General features: G+C 45.3%; 2 protein-coding genes across 9 annotated transcripts; one reads left to right on the plus strand and one right to left on the minus strand.

The window, feature by feature from the left end:
• Positions 1-431: 431 nt before the first annotated feature.
• LOC143765816 (uncharacterized) lies at positions 432-6,139 on the minus strand. 7 transcript variants are annotated; one of them, XM_077252878.1, is made up of 4 exons: positions 6,030-6,139; positions 4,262-4,478; positions 3,358-3,520; positions 432-3,281 (listed from the first exon to the last, which is right to left on the minus strand). In XM_077252878.1, exons 2-4 carry the CDS (start codon positions 4,449-4,451, stop codon positions 2,924-2,926), a joined length of 711 nt encoding a protein of 236 aa, XP_077108993.1. In that variant the 5' UTR covers positions 4,452-4,478; positions 6,030-6,139; the 3' UTR covers positions 432-2,923. The 7 variants fall into 7 exon arrangements, with proteins under 7 accessions (XP_077108993.1, XP_077108995.1, XP_077108992.1 ...); XM_077252880.1 differs by having other exon boundaries at positions 432-3,278; positions 5,968-6,124; XM_077252877.1 differs by having other exon boundaries at positions 5,686-6,124.
• Positions 6,140-6,178: 39 nt separating this feature from the next.
• Positions 6,179-21,782, plus strand: ADRM1 (ADRM1 26S proteasome ubiquitin receptor). Of its 2 annotated transcripts, XM_077252871.1 has the most exons (10): positions 6,179-6,314; positions 9,041-9,251; positions 9,526-9,642; positions 14,618-14,741; positions 15,671-15,757; positions 18,267-18,348; positions 18,460-18,692; positions 19,143-19,303; positions 21,314-21,416; positions 21,575-21,782. In XM_077252871.1, exons 2-10 carry the CDS (start codon positions 9,042-9,044, stop codon positions 21,673-21,675), a joined length of 1,218 nt encoding a protein of 405 aa, XP_077108986.1. In that variant the 5' UTR covers positions 6,179-6,314; position 9,041; the 3' UTR covers positions 21,676-21,782. The 2 variants fall into 2 exon arrangements, with proteins under 2 accessions (XP_077108986.1, XP_077108987.1); XM_077252872.1 differs by lacking the exon at positions 6,179-6,314 and having other exon boundaries at positions 8,840-9,251; positions 19,146-19,303.
• The last annotated feature ends 11 nt before the right edge of the window (positions 21,783-21,793 follow it).

Consider the following 21,793-nt stretch of genomic DNA (forward strand, 5'->3'; position numbering starts at 1 on the left):
CTTCACTTCTTTCTAACCTTCACCTAAAAGAATTTTTTTGAGAATCTAAGAAAGAAAAGATCTGCTCCTATCCCATTGTGTAAAGAAACAGTGTCATTTTTGCCTAGTAGAGAAGCTATTCACATAATTGAGACCGATTTGCAATACCGACGTCATGGATAAAACCGGAGAGATCACGGAAATCCCACCGCTGCCACCAGGTTCTCAGGGGAACACAACTCCCTCCAATCATCAGGACAATTAAATCATTGACTGACGAGGCTGCGGCTGCTTCCACTACCAGGCCGGTTATTGGGGAACTCACAGTGAGCATATGGTATATACACCTCCGATTCCAAAGCATGGAATATATATTGTTTATAGAGGCTTATTGGACACTGGTAGCGTATGGCTTCAAAGGTGCGGTTTACAGAGCAAGAGGAACAACGCTATTAAATTTTATATATTTAATCTGAAAAAGTAGGCAGTGTTTATAAAAAATGGATGAAGATTATACAAAATGGGAACAAAACAATACTGTACATGCAATTAAATTAAATAAAAGGGATAACAAAATAAAATTTCTAAACCTGTCACAGAAATGGTTCAGAGCTTAGCAGAGGGAAGGACCCCTTAGGATAATAGAACCACAGCAGCAAGCTGTACCTTACAGGACTGACAAATCACTAAAACCCAAACTCTGCTGTTGTTAGATCAAGGTTATGCCCCCATACCTCCCCTTGGTGAGCTCATATGGGAGCTGGTTGTGGGATGTGCTAGGTCTGAGAACCCAAACTTTCAGGATATCCTCACCACTGGAGGTCCTAGGTGGTAGATATTGTCGACATGTTTCCTTCTGGGATTTTACTTTATTATTTTACTATAGCAATGAAACATCAATTGGGTAGCATGATATATTGGATTGATATTAAGTTAGAGGTGTTAGACTGGCCTTACAGTGATGTGAGTGAATGCATTATGTTTGTCCCTTCACCACGACGCCAAAAATATATCTAAAAAAAAATACTGTATATCAGATCAATGCAAACCCCAATATTCATCACTAACTACTGGTTCCTCACTAACTACTGGTTCCAAAAAGTCTGTGATCAGTGCTTGGAACAGAGGAGGTTCTTGCCTTGGAAGTGTACTTATCTTATCAGTAAATGAATCGGTGTCTGGTTCTCAGAGCAGATCTCCTGTTGTAATTACCTGGTCACTGCAGGGGGGTCCTATTTCAATGGAAGTTATAGTGTCAGCTCTCTCTCACTTCCCCAGTTATAAGTAATCCCAAATGTTCAATGTGAGGGTGATATCTCCCATCCCCTGAGATGTCTTTATGGATTTTTAAATTTTCTCTACGATAACCGGCTCTGGCCTGTGTGTGAAGGGGGGGGCAGTTTCAGAAAGGAATCAAAGCGTGCTTGTTTATCTATAGCCTGTAATGTACTCATCCTCCTCAACCTCAATGGAAGTTTCAATGTAGAAAAACTGTACTTCTCAGTCAGATGACAAATGAGCAGATCGGACACTACACAACAGTCCTACCACTAAAGGCCATGTTCACACGCTCAGTATTTGGTCAGTATTTTACATCAGTATTTGTAAGCCAAAACCAGGAGTGGGTGATAAATCCAGATGTGGTGACGTGTTTCTATTATACTTTTCATCTGATTGTTCCACTCTTGGTTTTGGCTTATAAATACGGAGGTAAAATATTGACAAAAAACTGTGTGAATGTGGTCTTACAGAGATGACGTCCCTAGCGGTGATGAGATTTTTTTTTCTCCAAAACTGACGACTGAATGTGTCAATAAATTGTCACTTTGGCAGTGACAGTTGAGAAGACCGCCACCCTCTCAGTATGTACTGTCCATGAATATAGCAGTAGATGAGCTCATTGCCTTTGCATAAAAAAAAAGTTGAACAAAATGAAATGGGTCCAACATTTCTACATTCTCTATCGCTAGATTATTATAACCCACAATGCCAATTGTTATAAGAAAAGCATCCAACCTTTATTTAAATACTGATATAGTATCTGCCATTACTACATCTTGTCATTGGGAATTCCAGTGTGACTGCTTGAACTGTAAAGAACTCTTTCCTATTTACCTCCAAGAATTGCCTTTCCTCACCTATAATGAATGTCCTCTGCTCCTGTGTAAGCTGCTTGGAAGGAATAAATAATGTGCCCGTGCTATCTATTGACCACACATGTATTTACACACATAAATGCGATGTCCCCTGAGACTAAACAAGCCCGCCTTTTACAAACTCTCATCATAAGACTTTCCATCCCATGTCATAATCTAGTTGCAACCTTTGACCTGGCTGCAACTAAACAGAAAAAAACCTGCTTTCTCTGTAATCAATAATCCACAAGTTTTTATGTGAAAACTTCAGCTTGAGATGATGTGATCTGCGAGACACAACTCTGGATTTTTGCCATCTTGTCCAGGTCTGGACTTGTAACTCTCAGGTTGATCTCACAGCCTGAGGTCGATGTGGGGACAGGCCGTGGGTCTCCTGACCCGAACAGTCTGATATATATGAAGCAGTTGTGTTCAGGTCCCGGTCTGTACTCATACAATGTTGAACATGTGAAACTAGCCTAAGTGTGAGTAGTGATTCTGGTCCTGACTGCCAAGAAAAGGAAGACAGCAGCAGCGTTGAAGAGTGGATTGTTAGGTAAGTGATCCACCAGAAAGCCATGCATGACCGTCATTGGATTGTGTCCCCATAAAGGGATCATTCAGGACTGGTCACTTCCAGTCAGATCTGAAGATAATCTCTGTGTCCTATATCGGTATGTAGTCCACTCATATAATGGTGGCCTGACATCCCCGCAGTAGATGGAGCCTAGACCACATCTTCGATCTGTAGAGGTTTGAGGTACCCATCGTTTGAACCTTGCTCTTTATAGCTGTGGTGAGGACACAATCTACTTCAGCAGAGGCTGTGATCCCATGGGCTGCATGTATGTTTTCACCAGCTGCAAAATGTCTATTTGTAAGTCAATCTTCTTCTCCTCAGGAACTTTCTTCAAGTAGGGCAGCAGAGACTGGACAAACAAGTAATCTTCGTCCTTCTCGTTGTCCTTCTTCTTCTTTAGACAGTCAACCATTGAAATAATTTGACTTTCAAAGTCGCCTAAGCCACTTCCCCCTGACTTATTCCTCTTGATACGTGGGGGGTCAGGGATCTGTGCCACCCGTTCTGGTAATGGGCTCTGTGGTGGATCGGAGTCGCTGCCCTCAGATTTAGGACTTTCCTGTGTGTCTGACGTTTTTCCGGAACTTCTGAAAATATAGAGAAATAATTTAATTTCTGGAGTTTTGGAAAGTGAGATTGAAGGAAGTGATGGATGTAACTCACGATCGACGCATCAAAGTGGGCTCCAGGAAGGTCAGCTGGTCGTAGAACATGTACCGCTTCCGTTTCGAAGGTGACAATCCACTTCTCGATTCCTTCTTCTGCAGATGAAGCTCTCGTCGGAAACAGTCCTTTAAGGACCTCCATCGAGTTTGGATTTCCTTAGCTGTTGTAATAAAATATTACTTAAAGTGAAAAGATCAGATACGACAGCAACTTCAACTAATTAAAAGGACTCTATCAGCACAAAATCAAGCACAGGCGCTCGGCGCACCCCTGGCATGGCTGCACAGGCTCTCGGCGCACCCCTGGCATGGCTGCACAGGCTCTCGGCGCACCCCTGGCATGGCTGCACAGGCTCTCGACGCACCCCTGGCATGGCTGCACAGGCTCTCGGCACACCCCTGGCATGGCTGCACAGGCTCTCGGCGCACCGCTGGTATGGCTACACATGCTCTCGGCGCACCCCTGGCATGGCTGCACAGGCTCTCGGCGCACCCCTGGCATGGCTGCACAGGCTCTCGGCGTACCGCTGGTATGGCTACACATGCTCTCGGCGCACCCCTGGCATGGCTGCACAGGCTCTCGGCGCACCCCTGGCATGGCTGCACAGGCTCTCGGCGCACCCCTGGCATGGCTGCACAGGCTCTCGGCGCACCCCTGGCATGGCTGCACAGGCTCTCGACGCACCCCTGGCATGGCTGCACAGGCTCTCGGCGCACCCCTGGCATGGCTGCACAGGCTCTCGGCGCACCCCTGGCATGGCTGCACAGGCTCTCGGCGCACCCCTGGCATGGACAGTTAGTGCATCTTCCCACCACCTCATTTTCCTTCTCTGCTGAAGACTATAGAGCAGTAAGGACTACTACCCCCACCAAGGTGGGACGGCCGTGCTCGGCACTGTTACCCTTGCAGTTCCTCTCCAGCTGGCTGCTCTCCTCCCATCCCGGCACCAGGACGGCGCAGATCTCGTCCCAGCACCGCTGCTTCTTGGTGCGGTCGCTGTAGTTGTCCTCCTGCTGGTCGTACACGGCCGGGCGCTTCTTCACCTCGCTGATCAGCAGGTCCGTGTCCACGATCAGCCGGGACGACTTCATCTCAGCCAGACCCCGGGCCGCAGACGCCTGCGGAGGGAAGGGGCTATTATGGGATGTCTCCATCCTGTCGATTACATTGCGGAATGTTGCGATTTGGTTGGAAGTATTATGATGGGATGTTGTGACTTGCCACTGATGCTATTATCTAGTGTTGTGTTGGGGTCGGTCACGGTATTATGGGATGTTGCGCTGTGGAAAGTAAAAACTTTGATGGGATGTAGCGTTCCGATTGGTGATGTGATTATTGGATGTTGCAATCTGATTGGTGACGCTATAATGGGATGTTGTCTGGTCAGTGCTATTATGGGATGTTACTGTCTGGTTGTTGGTGAGAAGGGATGCTGCACACCGGTTAGGCCTCTTTCACACTTCAGTCTTTTGGTCAGTTTGAATCCGCCGTTTTCATCGAATAGCGGATCCGCCATTTTTTTGGATCCGCTATTTTCCCATAGACTTGCATTAGCGACGGATTGTGGCGGATGGTCGTCCATTCCATCCGCCATGTGACGGATCCGTCGAAATTTGGCGGACGTAATCTAGACATAGACGGACATTACAACGTTTTTTGTCTGCGCCGAAATGGCGGTTCGCGACTGATCCATTGCGTCCGCCATTCCATAGAATGGCCGCCTATGGGTGACGGATCTGTCGCCCCAATCCGCTTTTTCAATTGCGCATGCTCCAAAATGTAGATACTTTTCCCAGACAACCCCCAAGTAACGGATCCGTCAAAAAAACGGATCCGTTAGGACCGTTTTCTCAACAATTGTGACGGATCCGTCACTATGTCGGAGCAGACTGACGCCAAACAACTGAAGTGTGAAAGAAGCCTTAGTCACTCTATATATTACTGTCTGGTCAGTGGTGCTATTATGGGATGTTATCATGGGATGTTACCAGGGGTATTATGTTACCTTGTGGTACGGTTTTATTATTATGGGATGTTGAGGTCCAGTCGGTAACACTATTATTGGATGTTACGGTCTGGTTATGAAATTATGGGATGTTGCGGTCCGGTTGATGACACTATTATGGGATGTTACCATCCTGTTAATTATGGAATGTTATAGTCCGTTTACCTATGTTATTATGGGATGTTATGGTCCAGATAGTTGTTATTATGGGATGTTGAGCTTCGGTTGGCGACATTATTATGGGATGTTACTGTCTGGTTATGAAGTTATGGGATGTTGCTGTCCGGTTGATGACTATTATGGGATGTTACCGTCCTTACCAGATTATGAAAGGTTATGGTCCGTTTGCCTATCTTATTATGGGATGTTGCGGTCCAGTTAGTTGCGTTATTATGGGATGCTGTGCTCCAGTCGGTGACATTATTATGGGATGTCGCCTGCCCACACAGTCACTACTGTCTCCCTGGAGACCTTACGCTGGTGGGGTGGGGGTGCCCTCACAGTGAGGCCGTGTCTGGTCCCCCTATTCTGACCACTAACATGACAAGGCGCAGACCCCCCAGATAAGTGACTCTATAACCGGATTACAAGCATCTTATGACCCTGCTGGCTCTGCCGGTGCTACAGCCGTTAGTTTAGGCCACACCCCGCCGGGTGCCTATACCCCCCGTGTAGCCTTCTGTCCATCGCTCTGTCCAGCACCAGCTCTGTCCGTCTTGCTCTCAGTGACACAGCAATCACACCGCGCAAACTCGCCCTACACTAAGATGGCGGCCGCTGACTGGCATCCAAGCGCACCAATGAGAAGGCGGAATGTACATCTCGCGGTCGACGAGACAGTTCCCAGACCAATGGGAGCGCTGGAGGAGGGTCTGTGAGTGACGTCAGAGGCCTGGCAGCCAGAGAGGCCTGAAGCGGAGTCCGTGGTGAATGCTTTACGGAGAGTCAGGTAATGGGAGCTGGAGCCGAAGGTCTACTGTGCCCTCCCGGGTATTCGGGGGTCGTCTGTACTTCGTCATTTAAAATGTTTCACATGTCTGTTTCCCTGTATGTTCTGACCTGTGTGTGGTTCTTAGTTCACATGTGTGTACGTGTCGTGTGTCTGGTGAGAATATCACCCAAACTATACCCCAGAGCTGCACTCACTATTCTGCTGGTGCAGTCACTCTGTACATACATTACATTACTTATCCTGCACTAATCCTGAGTTACATCCTGTATTATACCCCAGAGCTGCACTCACTATTCTGCTGGTGCAGTCACTCTGTACATACATTACATTACTTATCCTGTACTGATCCTGAGTTACATCCTGTATTATACCCCAGAGCTGCACTCACTATTCTGCTGGTGCAGTCACTCTGTACATACATTACATTACTTATCCTGTACTGATCCTGAGTTACATCCTGTATTATACTCCAGAGCTGTACTCACTATTCTGCTGGTGGAGTCACTGTGTACATACATTACATTACTTATCCTGTACTGATCCTGAGTTACATCCTGTATTATACTCCAGAGCTGCACTCACTATTCTGCTGGAGCAGTCACTGTGTACATACATTACATTACTTATCCTGTACTGATCCTGAGTTACATCCTGTATTATACCCCAGAGCTGCACTCACTATTCTGCTGGTGCAGTCACTGTGTACATACATTACATTACTTATCCTGAACTCATCCTGAGTTACATCCTGTATTATACCCCAGAGCTGCACTCACTATTCTGCTGGTGCAGTTACTGTGTACATACATTACATTACTTATCCTGTACTGATCCTGAGTTACACCCTGTATTATACCCCAGAGCTGCACTCACTATTCTGCTGGTGCAGTCACTGTGTACATACATTACATTACTTATCCTGTACTGATCCTGAGTTACATCCTGTATTATACCCCAGAGCTGCACTCACTATTCTGCTGGTGGGGTCACTGTGTACATACATTACTTATCCTGTACTGATCCTGAGTTACATCCTGTATTATACTCTAGAGCTGCACTCACTATTCTGCTGGTGGAGTCACTATGTACATACATTACATTACTGATCCTGAGTTACATCCTGTATTATACTCTAGAGCTGCACTCACTATTCTGCTGGTGGAGTCACTGTGTACATACATTACATTACTTATCCTGTACTGATCCTGAGTTACATCCTGTATTGTACTCCAGAGCTGCACTCACTATTCTGCTGGTGCAGTCACTGTGTACATACATTACATTACATTACTTATCCTGTACTGATCCTGAGTTACATCCTGTATTATACTCCAGAGCTGCACTCACTATTCTGCTGGTGGAGTCACTGTGTACAGACATTACATTACTGATCCTGAGTTACATCCTGTATTATACTTCAGAGCTGCACTCACTGTCCCACATTCTTCAGGACTGATGGATCAGTTTCCTGTGGCTTTTATTTACTTGGAGATTTCCATTTGTGCTGTGTCTTGTTTATACTAAGCACTGTACAATAATATGATGTAGGGTCTAATTTTCTCCTATTAATGGACCTATGTTAATATTTTAGGAATAACCCTGCTGTTCGTTGAATCAAGGAACATAACTGTTATTATTTTTATTATTATTTTTATATAGCGCTAACATATTCCGCAGCGCTTTACAGTTTGCACACATTATCATCGCTGTCCCCATCGGGGCTCACAATCTAAATTCCCTATCAGTATGTCTTTGGAATGTGGGAGGAAACTGAAGACCCCGGAGGAAACCCACACAAACACGGGGAGAACATACAAACTCCTTGTAGATGTTGTCCTTGATGGGATTTGAACCCAGGACCTCAGCGCTGCAAGGCTGCAGTGAGCCACCGTGCCGTCCTGTTAGTGCAGCTCTTGAGTAAAATTCAGCCTGTATCTCATCCCTTCATATCTAGAACCTCGTAAATAAAGCCTGTTCATTGTATCATAAAGTCCTAACGTGCTTTAGTTGAAAGCTCTTCTGTTCGTGAGATTCTTGCTTGCTGTCAGTGTACGGAAACACTGCTGTTCTTATTTGGTTTGATTGACACAACTTGTTACAAGAGAATAAAACCTCAATGTCCCATGAGTAGTCGGCTTTAAGCACCAGGCTGCACAGAAGAGATTGGTGTTCATAGTAATGTCCCCATTCAGTCCCAGCAAGCAGAGGTTGTGCCACAACATATATTACAAAGCTGCAAAACTTGGTTATGTAATTGGGGGACTTGTTTACATCTGATGTCGGCTGGCGTCGTACACATACAGTGGGAGTGAGCCATCACTGCGTGGAGCCTAGCCCTCTCCATGCCCTGTTTGCTGGTACCCTAGAGTTACTGCGGCATTGAATCAATATAACCCTTTGGATGCTGCTGTGAAATGTTATGGCAGTCGTCACATTGGGTCCCATCAGCCGCTTACACGATGCAGTCATGTGCTGACATGGGACTTCTGAAAGGGAGGGGAGAGGGAAAAAAAAGCTGTGGCTGTTGGGCGAAGGAGAGGAAAAACATACTCCCCAAGATGACCCAGCGTTATTAGAAATGACGTTATTGCTTGCACATGGATTGGCTAAGATATATTCCGTATCTTGTCCTCCCTACCTCACTGTCCCACAAGCTCCCTGCCAGTTGCTCGGTTTGTTGCTCTCTGCTTCCACCTGTTGTTTGTGACATTTCTTCCTTTCAGGATGTCTTCAGGAGCTTTGTTTCCCAGTCTGGTGCCCGGGTCCCGGGGCTCGTCCAGCAAATATTTGGTGGAGTTTAGAGCTGGTAAGATGACCTTAAAGGGGAGCACAGTGACTCCAGATAAACGGAAAGGACTCGTTTACATCCAGCAAACTGACGACTCCTTGATCCACTTCTGCTGGAAGGACAGGACCTCGGGAAATGTGGAGGATGTAAGTCTGGGCAGTGGGCATGAAGGTGCTATCTTCCCCTTATATAGACTTAATTATTGTTAAAGGTGAAGGAGCCATTATCCTGCAGCAGGCGGGTGGCAGACTGTAACCGGAGAGGACAGCTTATTAGGCGCTGTCACGCTGTGCCCAGCTGGTGCCCATTTAGCCAGGCTGCATTGTGTTTCTCTGGCTGATATCTCCCTTCTGCTTCTCTTAGCAAGCTGTGATATTGACTCAGTGCTCGGCTCACTCCGCCATTCTTGTTTCTTTTTAGGATTTGATTATTTTCCCAGATGACTGCGAGTTTAAGAGGGTGGCACAGTGCACCACCGGCCGCGTCTATGTGCTGAAGTTCAAGGCCGGCTCCAAGAGGCTGTTCTTCTGGATGCAGGTCTGCTGTAAATTGTCTTCCAAATCTTCTGAAATAGTTGTCACAGCTGAGGGTTTGCTCCAACTATATCCAGCATACTCAATCTCTCCCCTGTCCTGACTGGTTGCCACAATGTGTTAGAATATGTGCACACGACATATTTTTTTCAGATGGAAACCGAATTGGCTCCAAACAGTGAATGAGGATTTTTGCTACTCAATGTAAAATCCCTTTTGGTTTAATGCATCCACTAAGCGTCTGAGAAATAAGCATTTATGTGCAAATATCACTTGCTGTCCGTAAGTTCAGGCTTCTAAATGTCCTTTTAGACGCTTCAAGTTTCTAAAAACGCCAAACGGTTAAAAGAAGCGACCGATCCATTCTTCTGTCGTTTTCTGCTCGGAAGACGTTCTGTACTTTACAAATAAACGAGAAAGCCGAAAGCACGTACAGAAGACGACTGAATGTGGGGTTATTTTGGAGTGTGTTGCCATAGTTTGTACTTTTACCCCTTTATGTCCTTCGACGTGTAGGTACAAATGCTTCTCACTAAACTAGAATATCCTCATGAAGTTAATTTATTTCAGCTCCTCAATACAAACAGTGAATCTCATAAATTATATAGAGTCATTACAATCAGAGTGATCTATTTCAAGTGTTTGTTTCTGTTCACTAGTGATGAGCGAATAGTCGTTACTTGAGATTTCTCGTGCATGCTCGGGTGTCCTAGTTTTTTTTTAGTGCTCGGAGATTTCGTTTTTATTGCCGCAGCTGAATGATTTACATCTGTTAGCCAGCATAAGTACATGTGGGGATTCCCTAGCAACCAGGCGACCCCCCACATGTACTTATGCTGGCCGAGGAATGAGTTTTACTTTTGAACACCACCATTGGTTTTACCATATTGTGTACTGGAAAACTGGAAAAAAAATTCTAAGTGCTGTGAAATTGCAAAAAAAAAAGTTTTTTTTTTTGTTTTTCTTTTTTACTATGTTCACCAAATGCTAAAACTGACCTGTCATTATGATTCTACAGGTCATTACAAGTTCATTGACACCAAATATGTCTAGGTTCTTTATTTAAGTGGTTAAAAAAAATCCAAAGCTTGTTTAAAAAAGAAAAGAAATTGCGCTATTTTCCGATACCCGTAGCGTCTCCATTTTTCGTGATCTCGGGTTGGCTGAGGGCTTATTATTTGCGTGCCGAGCTGTCTTTTTTAATTATCATTTTGGTGCAGATACGATCTTTTGATCGCCTGTTAATGCATTTTAATGCAATGTTGCGGGGACCACAAAAAACTTAATTTTGACGTTTTGACTTTTTTTTCTCATTACGCCATTTAGCGATGGGGTAAATTATTTTATATTGATAGATCAGGCTATTCGGATCACGACGATACCAAATATGATATATATATATATATATATATATATATATATATATATATATATATATATATATATATATATATATATATATATATATAATATTTTTTTTTATTTGAATGGGGCAAAAGGGGGGTGATTTTAACTTTTATATATATATATATATATTTTTTTTTAAACATAGATTAGAAGCTGCCATAACCCGGTCACCTCTGCTAGATACAGGCGATGATCAGATCACCTCTATGTAGCAGAATTGTTCACTTGCAATGAGCGCCAACCACCGGGTGGCGCTCATAACAATCCGGCAGTGACAACCATAGAGGTCTGCTGGAGACTTGTGATGAGCGAGTATACTCGTTGCTCGGGTTTTCCTGAGCATGCTTGGGTGGTCTCCCTGAGTATATGTGACTGCTCGGACATTTAGTTTTCCTTGCCGCAGCTGCATGGTTTGCGGCTACTAGACAGCTTGATTACATGTGGGGATTCTCTAGCGACCAGGCAACCCCCACATGTACTCAGGCTGGCTATTAGCTGTAAATCATGCAGCTGTGTCAATAAAAACGAAATCTCCGAGCAGTCACATATACTCAGAGACTCCCCGAGCATGTTCGGGGAAAACCCGAGCAAGGAGTATACTCGCTCATCACTAGTTGTCATGCCAACCCATCTGCAACCCAGGGTCATGTGATACGGGCATTGATAGGCGGGATTTCTGGCATGCTTGCCAGAAGCCCGTGTTAAATGCTGCTGTCATTGTGCCAGAAAAGGGAGGGAGTCTGACATCGGTGTACCGTTATGAAAACCAAAAAGTCGTTATCTCAGTAAATTAGAATACTTTAACACCAGCATGAAAAAATGATTTCAAAATCTGAAATGTGCGTAAATTAAATGCACTCAATACTCGGTCGGGGCTCCTTTTGCATCAATTACTGCATCAATGTGGCACGGCATGGAGGCGATCAGCCTGTGGCACTGCTGAGGGGTTATGGAAGCCCAGGTTGTTTTGATAGCAGCCTTCAGCTCATCTGCATTGTTGGGTCTGGTGTCTCTCATCTTCCTCTTGACAATACCTCATAGATTCTCTGTGGGGTTAAGGTCAGGCAAGTTTGCTGGCCAATCAAGCACAGTGATACTGTTGTTTTTCAACCAGGTATTGGTACTTTTGGCAGTGTGGACAAGTGCCAAGTCCTGCTGGAGAATTAAATTTAAATCTCCAAAAAGCTTGTCGGCATAGGGAAGCATGAAGTGCTGTAAAATTTCCTGGTAGACGGCTGCACTGACTTTAGTTTTGATAAAACACACTGAACCTACTCCAGCAGATGACATGGCTCCCCAAACCATCACTGATTGTGGAAACTTCACACTAGACCTCAAGCAGCTTGGATTGTGGCCTCTCCACTCTTCCTCCAGACTCTGGGACCTTGATCTCCAAGTGAAATGCAAAATTTACTTTCATCTGAAAACAACACCTTGGACCACTGACAACAGTCCAGTTCTTTTTCTCCTTGGCCCAGGTAAGATGCTTCTGGCGCTGTCTATTGGTCATGAGTGACTTGACACAAGGAATGCGACACGTGTAGTCCATGTCCTGGATACGTCTGTGTGTGGTGGCTCTTGAAGCAATGACTCCAGCAGCAGTCCGCTCCTTGTGAATCTCCCCCAAATTTTTGAATGGCCTTTTCTTAACAATCCTTTCAAAGCTGCAGTTATCCCAGTTGCTTGTGCACCTTTTTCTACCATACTTTTTCCTTCCACTCAACTTTCCATTAATATCCTTGGATACAGCACTCTGTGAACAGCCAGATTCTTTAGCAATGACCTTCTGTGGCTTACCCTCCTTGTGCAGTGTGTCAATGAGTGCCTTCTGGACATCTGTCAAGTCAGTAGTCTTCCCCATGATTGTGGAGCCTACTGAAACAGACTAAGGGACCTTTTTAAACACTTAGGAAGCCTTTGTAGGTGTTTTTTGATAATTATTCTAATTTACTGAAATAATGACTCCTGGGTTTTTCTTGGCTGTAAGCCATAATCATTAACAGAAATAAACACTCGAAATAGATCACTCCGTATGTAATGACTATGTAATATATGAAATTCACTCTTTGTATTGAAGAACTGGAATTAACTTTTTGATGATATTCTAATTTAGCGAGAAGTACTTGTACATACAAGGTCGTCCGTCCCCTACCACCTCCCCCTTTGATGCAGGCTCCATTGGTGCCCAGATCTTTCACTGCACATGACAGCTGCCTCTAACTTCTGCTATAGGATATAACTCTGATGTGTGGCGCTTAGCCAAGATACTGCTATCATTGGTGACTGGGGGGGATCCTTTTATCAATGTGCAGATGTGTTGATAGGACCTAAAGGGGTTTTCCCAAAATAACTTCTCTCCTCCCCCCCCAAATCTATGGAATGGGAGCTCTGCAACCCCATCTTAAATGAGGCAGAGTTCTGTATGGACACTTGTTCCATTCATTGTCTATGGGACTGCCAGAAGTAGCTGAGCACCGTACTCTTTCCTGCCAGTCCTATAGACAATGACTGGAGCGGAGGTGGAATGTGCATAGTTTGCATTTTCAGAATAGTCAGGTTGTCCTAGTCAGGGCTGTGGAGTCGGTAAGCCAAATTTCCAACTCTGACTCTTCAATTTCCCCAACTCCGACTCCACAGCACTGGTCACTACAGAGCATGGACATAAAGTGCAGCACAGATTCACCTCAACTAAAAGCCCAGACCCTTGGATCAAGAATAGAACAGACATTTATAGGACATTTTATCACTTTCCCAAATTCTTATGGAGAAACAGCACATCCTTCATTATACTACTGTACCCAATTTATTATATATTTTAAGAGTTTGGAGTCAGTCCATTTTATACAGACTCAGACTCCACAGCCCTGGTCCTAGTGGCTGAACTCTCAGCGATTAACAAGTTATCAATTCTGTCTACAAAGGGGATAAGTTATTTTTTGGAAGCAACCCTTTAATATGAGATTATGCTAATATTACTTCTATTTGCAATGTACTGTATTTGATCACATGTATGGATTGGTTCAAATCACCCAATGAATCTACTAAACAATAAATAATAAACATGTTTCTTTTGTCACACAGGTAATAACAATCCAAAATAAGATTTCACACAATTTATCAGCACAATAAAGAGAAAAACAAAATGCCAGAATTACTGGGGATTTTTTGTCGTATAACCCCCTAACTTCAGTTTTCCTTTCTAAAAAGTGTATTTTATAGTCCTGAAAATCTAAGACCGTACTGAACAAATGTAATTTCCAGATATAATAACATGGATAGGAATATATTGAACTAAACTACAAAATGTGGGGGTAATTGTGCAGAGGAAATCCACTAATATGTAATGGTGGTGATCATAGAGCATTTCACAGCGCAGCATCTGAGCAATAAGCGAGTCCGCGTATGTTATAGACTAGGGAGACGTTCGTCCTGCAGCTCGCTCCTCTTAGTATCACATAAGCGCCCAATATCTGCCTACAACATGGTGATGTCCCGATCTCCCAGGATCATCACTTCTGTTCCTGTCCTCTCTGGATATTGAGTGACCATAATGTGTATATGTTTATTGACAGGAGCCCAAGACTGACAAGGATGAAGAATATTGCCGCAAGGTCAATGAGTATCTCAACAACCCACCCATGCCCGGAGCATTAGGGGGCAGCGGCAGTGGTGGCCACGAGCTGTCGGCACTGGGAGGTGAATGCTTCTGCTCTTGTACCTTTAAGCCTAGGTGGTCTGCAGTAAGTGCATGCACTTTGGGGGCATAGTATATACCACTCTTGACAATGACATGTAGCCCAGTTTGAGCTTATGACCTACACCTGTGTGTCCATGGCCTATATGGTGTGAGCAGTGGCATTGGTGCTATACTGGAGAAATCAGAGGCTTAGATAACCCAAGGCAGAGGTCTGGTAGGGGGACTGATGACTTGTAGTTACCATAAAGTATTTGGTACTCATAAGATAGGAAAACAACCAAGACATCTTCATCCTCTTCCTGTCATGTGAAGTATGATCGCCTGTGTTTAACCCCCTTAAATTCCACTCTTAGTCTCTGACAGTGCGGAATATGATTTGCAGGGTGCCTTACAACTAGCGCTTTAAAGCTAAGAGCCAGATAAAAACTGTGGTGGTGTAGTAACTTTTTTTTTTTTTTTTTTCACTCTGGAATTTTTTATTTATTTTTTAAATTTCATCCATTTTTCTTAACATTGTATGGAAAAATGAATGTTATAAATTAAAACTATAACTGGTTGTGCAAAAAACAAGCCCTCGTACGGCTATATCCTCAGAAAAGTAAAAAAAAAAAAAGCTATGGCTCTCTTAAGAAGGAGCGGAAACAAATGAAAGAGCAAAAGCTGAAAATCGTTCGGTTAGGAAGGGGTTATTTAACAGGTGATAAAAGCCATGTCCAGACCACGAACTGCAGGCATCATACCTACTTGATTGCCGCTGGTATGATGACTTGCCATAAGCGTGCAGCAGGTGATCCTACTAATGTGTGGCCTGTCAGACCTTACTGTGGCTTCACAGATAGGAGAACCTTCGAGGGAAATCTCCAATTAGGTTTTCATAGAGGCGGAGAGGTCAGCTGTCACCACATCCTTGTGTTTTTATTTTTTTTAGGAGAAGGAGGCCTGCAGAGCCTGCTGGGCAACATGAGCCACAACCAACTCATGCAGCTTATTGGACCCACTGGGCTGGGAGGACTTGGTAAGTTTCCTGCAAATGACATTCCACAACCTAGTGATGCCGTATATTCTCCATCATAATCTGCCATGTTGACTTGTTAATTAGTGATAAGCGAATATACTCATTACTCGAGATCTGCCGAGCACGCTCAGGTGTCCTCCCGAGTATTTTTTAGTGCTGGGAGATTGTTTTCTTCGCCGCAGCTGAATGATTTACAGCTATTAACCAGCTTGATTACATGTGGGGATTCCCTAGCAACCAGGCAACCCCCACAAGTACTTATGCTGGCTAACAGATGTAAATCATTCAGCTGCGGCGATGAAAACTAAATCGACGAGCACTAAAAAATACTTGGAGGACACTTGAGCGTGCTCGGGAAATCTTGAGTAACGAGTATATTCGCTCATCACTAGTGTTGAGCATTCCGATACTGCAAGTATCGGGTATCGGCCGATACTTGCTGTATCGGAATTTCCGATACCGAGATCCGATACTTTTGTGGTATCGGGTATCGCAACAACATTAATGTAATAATGTGTAAAAAAGAGAATTAAAATAAAAAATATCGCTATACTCACCTGTCCGACGCAGCCGGGACCTCAGCGAGGGAACCGGCAGCGTTGTTTGTTTAAATTTCGCGCTTTTACTTGGTTACATGAAGTCCCGGCTTGTGATTGGTCAGGGCGGCCATGTTGCCGGGACGCGGACCAATCACAGCAAGCCGTGACGAAATTACGTCACGGCTTGCTGTGATTGGTCCGCGTCCCGGCAACATGGCCGCCATTAACCAATCACAAGCCGTGACGTCACGGGAGGCTGGACATGCGCGTATTTTGAAAAGCGCGCGTGTCCAGCCTCCAGTGACGTCCCGGCAACATGGCCGCCATTAACCAATCACAAGCCGGGACGTCACGGGAGGCTGGACATGCGCGTATTTTGAAAAGCGCGCGTGTCCAGCCTCCAGTGACGTCCCGGCAACATGGCCGCCATTAACCAATCACAAGCCGGGACGTCACGGGAGGCTGGACATGCGCGTATTTTGAAAAGCGCGCGTGTCCAGCCTCCAGTGACGTCCCGGCAACATGGCCGCCATTAACCAATCACAAGCCGGGACGTCACGGGAGGCTGGACATGCGCGTATTTTGAAAAGCGCGCGTGTCCAGCCTCCAGTGACGTCCCGGCAACATGGCCGCCATTAACCAATCACAAGCCGGGACGTCACGGGAGGCTGGACATGCGCGTATTTTGAAAAGCGCGCGTGTCCAGCCTCCAGTGACGTCCCGGCAACATGGCCGCCATTAACCAATCACAAGCCGGGACGTCACTGGAGGCTGGACACGCGCGCTTTTTAAAATACGCGCGTGTCCAGCCTCCCGTGACGTCACGGCTTGTGATTGGTTAATGGCGGCCATGTTGCCGGGACGCGGACCAATCACAGCAAGCCGTGACGTAATTTCGTCACGGCTTGCTGTGATTGGTCCGCGTCCCGGCAACATGGCCGCCCTGACCAATCACAAGCCGGGACCTCACGTAACCAAGTAAAAGCGCGAATTTTAAACAAACAACGCTGCCGGTTCCCTCGCTGAGGTCCCGGCTGCGTCGGACAGGTGAGTATAGCAATATTTTTTATTTTAATTCTTTCTTTTACACATTAATATGGTTCCCAGGGCCTGAAGGAGAAGGGTCTCCTTCAGACCCTGGGAACCATCAGGAATACCGTCCGATACTTGAGTCCCATTGACTTGTATTGGTATCGGGTATCGGTATCGGATTGGATCCGATACTTTGCCGGTATCGGCCGATACTTTCCGATACCAATACTTTCAAGTATCGGACGGTATCGCTCAACACTACTCATCACTATTGTTAATGTTTTAAATGGCTGCTAATTAAAAGGGTTGTCCAGTGAAAACAAGCTATTACCTATCCACGAGATGGACGATAACCAACTGATTGGTGAGGGTCCAACGCTGGGACCTGCACTGATCGGCAGAATTTGGAAATTTCATTACCCAGTGCATCACTTTTATTCTTTTTACAAAATGGGGCAACTGGTTGGATGCACAATTTCCCTGCATTCATTGTCTATGGGACTACTGGAAAAAGCTTAGTGCAGTGCTCGGCTGCCCGTTAGAGGATGAATGGAGCCACGATCTAGCATACGCACTGCTGCTCAATTCTAGCACTGCTGCTCAATTCTAATGGGGATAAGATCGCCCTGTTTGGATGATCGGAGATGGCACCAGTGGTCAGACATGCATTGAGCAAGTTATCACTTGTTCTGTTGATGGCTAATAACTTGTTTTTACTTCTTTAATGGGCTCGTCAGGGGCATCTTAGGAGGTAATATACAAGTGAAAAGGGCTGACTATGCATTGCCATTTCTCCACTCCTGACGAGATGGGACCTACATGGTCCAGACGTTAATGGCATAGCCTTACGATATGCCATTAATGTCTCCCCAGATGGGACAGCTCCTTTATGCATGTTCGCTATGTAAACCTATGAATTGATAAGTAATATATTGCAGGTGGCCTTGGTGCTCTGACCGGACCAGGACTGGCCAGTTTGTTAGGTAGCGGAGGACCCACAACAAGCAGCTCGTCATCCAGGTAACTTTAAAGTGCCCATTTCTCCTCTGAGGACCAGTCTGTAGAGAACATAAGTATGGACAAAGCGGCTGTTCATTGCAGTAATGTCTGCTTTCTATGTGCTGTTTCTAGTTCCCGCAGCCAATCAGCAGCTGTTACCCCATCCTCCACCTCGTCTTCCACACGAACCACCACCACCACCCCAGCAGCTCCAGTGTCAGTGCCTGCTGCAACCACCAGCCCTGCGGTGAGCTCCAGCAATGGTGCCAGCGCTGCCACCAGCCCCACACAACCCATACAGCTCAGTGACCTGCAGAACATTCTGGCGACTATGAATGTGCCTGCCAATGCAGAAGGTGGACAAGGTAATTGGGCAATTCTACAAGGAGAAAAAAATGCTTTCTTAGGTGGAGGAATGATGGTCTCAGTTATATTTTATTATTCTGATTATTAGCCTAAACCTCTGTGCCAGACGAATCAGTCCTGGCTTATTTTGTTGCCCAGTTTGACAAGTAAGTTTAGGCTCCAACTTCTCAACAATAGTACAGCTGGCCGTGGCATGACAGTGGTTATAGAGACTGGCAGCCATTGCTTGCCACCTAGTTCATTCACTGTTTCACTCTGAAATGGCAGCTTTGACTTTGCCAAGTGTCCTGTAGGCTGGCAAGCCATTACTTGCGAGGCGGGCATGCTAGGTAATTATTAGTATGTCGAAGCAGAGCGAATGCCGTTCTCCAGCTGCTCCTAATGTGCATGGGTATTATAGCCGCGTGCTGGATAACGTCTGGATTAGCACCATGTTTCTTGTCTATCAGCAGTGGATCTGGCCAGCGTCCTCACACCTGAGATCATGGCTCCTATTCTGGCAAATGCTGACGTTCAGGAGCGCTTATTGCCCTACCTGCCATCTGGAGAGTCCTTGCCACAGACAGCAGAGGAGATCCAGAACACGCTCACCTCTCCTCAGTTTCAGCAGGTATGTGCACGGTAAATACAAGTTCAGGCCACACTGGCGTCCTCCTTATGGCAGCTTGGGGGTCTTCTGGTTGTAACATGGGTGATAAAATCTCCCTGAACCCCAGCCATCAGTTTGCAGCTTTTTCCTTAGTCAGTCCTAGAAGTGGGAAATTTGTAGACTGCACTAACCAAAAAAAACCATCAACTTGTCTGTGCGTCCTGTTCACCTCAGCGGGGGCCGAGTCTGCCACCAATTACAAGAATGGAGGGACTGCACTTTTGCTTTTGCCTCCCCCTGGCTTCTATCGGCCTCAGTAGAGCTAATGATAGGCTATAAACTATAATTAATATAATGGGCCAACTCCAATGTGAAGCTGAGGGGGAGGGTAGTTAAAGGGGCAGCCATTTGTTTTTGTATTCTAGCACACAGAAGATACTCTTATTAGCACACGAGGGTGCTCCGATAACCCCTTATCTGAGCACGCTCGCTCATCACTAATTATTAGGAGGGTTAATAGTTTATCTGTCTTTTTCTGAGCACATCTGCATAGAGAAGCTCTGAAAAGTGTCGAGAGAGCTCACTGACAGATTCTTAGCGAAGTCACTTTGTAGACAGCAATGTTCAGTGAACAATGAAGCAGTAAAACCCAAACGGTGCTAATTTTTTAACCCCTTTCTGACCTCGGACGGGATAGTACGTCCGAGGTCAGAAGCCCCTCTTTGATGCGGGCTCCGGCGGTGAGCCCGCATCAAAGCCGGGACATGTCAGCTGTTTTGAACAGCTGACATGTGCCCGCAATAGGCGCGGGCAGAATCGCGATCTGCCCGCGCCTATTAACTAGTTAAATGCCGCTGTCAAACGCAGACAGTGGCATTTAACTACCGCTTGCGGCCGGAAATGATCGCATCGCCGACCCCCGTCACATGATCGGAGGTCGGCGATGCTTCAGAGTAGTAACCATAGAGGTCCTTGAGACCTCTATGGTTACTGATCCCCGGCAGCTGTGAGCGCCACCCTGTGGTCGGCGCTCCCAGCACACCTGCAATTCTGCTACATAGCAGCAAACATCAGATCGCTGCTATGTAGCAGAGCCGATTGTGCTGTGCCAGCTTCTAGCCTCCCATGGAGGCTATTGAAGCATGGCAAAAGTGAAAAAAATATATATATATATAAAAGTTTAAATCACCGCCCCTTTCGCCCTAATCAAAATAAATCAATTAAAAAAAAAATCGAAACTACACATATTTGGTATCGCCGCGTTCAGAATCGCCCGATCTAAAAGGATTAACCTGATCGCTAAACGGCGTATCGAGAAAAAAATTCGAAATGCCAGAATTACGTTTTTTTGGTTGCCACGACATTGCATTAAAATGCAATAACAGGCGATCAAAAGAACGTATCTGCACCAAAATGGTATCATTAAAAGCGCCAGCTCGGCACGCAAAAAATAAGCCCTCAACCGACCCCAGATCATGAAAAATGGAGACACTATGGGTATCGGAAAATGGCGCAATTTTTTTTTATTATTTTTTATTTTTTTTAAGCAAAGTTTGGAATTTTTTTTCACCACTTAAAAAATAACCTAGTCATGTTAGGTGTCTATCTATGAACTCGTACTGACCTGGAGAATCATAATGGCAGGTCAGTTTTAGCATTTATTGAACCTAGCAAAAAAGCCAAACAAAAAACAAGTGTGGGACTGCACGTTTTTTGCAATTTCACTGCACTTGGAATTTTTTTCCCGTTTTCTAGTACACGACATGCTAAAACCAATGATGTCGTTCAAAAGTACAACTCGTCCCGCAAAAAATAAGCCCTCACATGGTCAAATTGACGGAAAATTAAAAAAGTTATGGCTCTGGGAAGGAGGGGAGCGAAAAACGAACACTGGAAAATCCCAAGGTCATGAAGGGGTTAATTAAACCCAATAGCAAAAATGTATTTTTTTCTTGTCCCAAAAATACATGCATTTTAAGTAAAAAATAAATAAAAAATGTCCTTTAGCTACATATACTTTCTTTTTCCTAGGCCCTAAGTATGTTCAGTGCCGCCCTGGCCTCCTGCCAGCTGGGGCCGCTGATGAGTCAGTTTGGGTTGCCAGCAGAGGCGGTGGACGCAGCCAACAAAGGAGGTAGGAGCTGCGTTCTGATGTCTTACCCATGGCGATTCCTTTCCTTCTCATGTCCTTTGAGCCGCATGTGGAAAAACTTTGCTTTTCGCTCTCCTATTTTTGATCTTGTGTTTTGTATTTTAATGACATTTTTGTTGTTGTTTTCTCCACCCTATCAGACATTGAAGCATTTGCCAAGGCGATGCAAAACACGTCTTCTCAGAAAGAGAGAGAATCCAAGGAGAAGAAGGAGGAGGAGGAAGACATGAGCTTAGATTAATTCCTGCTTTTTTTTTCTGCTGCAGATCGGTCTTGAGTGCTTCGGCTGGCTTTGTACCCCCACATGTATGTCATTTCTGTGTTTAATAAACCTTCCTCAGCTACAGACTTTTTGCTGA

The sequence above is a fragment of the Ranitomeya variabilis genome, chromosome 4 (assembly GCF_051348905.1).
Source record: "Ranitomeya variabilis isolate aRanVar5 chromosome 4, aRanVar5.hap1, whole genome shotgun sequence".
Lineage (NCBI taxonomy): Eukaryota > Metazoa > Chordata > Amphibia > Anura > Dendrobatidae > Ranitomeya > Ranitomeya variabilis.

Bases quoted from the DNA above. Each gene is read 5' to 3' on its own strand.
- ADRM1 (XM_077252871.1), top strand. From the start codon at position 9,042: ATGTCTTCAGGAGCTTTGTTTCCCAGTCTGGTGCCCGGGTCCCGGGGC. The intron at 15,758-18,266 runs GTAAGTTTCCTG...AATATATTGCAG, and splicing joins CACTGGGCTGGGAGGACTTG to GTGGCCTTGGTGCTCTGACC. The intron at 18,349-18,459 runs GTAACTTTAAAG...TGCTGTTTCTAG, and splicing joins ACAAGCAGCTCGTCATCCAG to TTCCCGCAGCCAATCAGCAG.
- LOC143765816 (XM_077252873.1), bottom strand. From the start codon at position 4,514: ATGGAGACATCCCATAATAGCCCCTTCCCTCCGCAGGCGTCTGCGGCC. The intron at 3,521-4,261 runs GTAACAGTGCCG...TTATTACAACAG, and splicing joins GCTGGAGAGGAACTGCAAGG to CTAAGGAAATCCAAACTCGA. The intron at 3,282-3,357 runs GTGAGTTACATC...CTATATTTTCAG, and splicing joins CCCACTTTGATGCGTCGATC to AAGTTCCGGAAAAACGTCAG.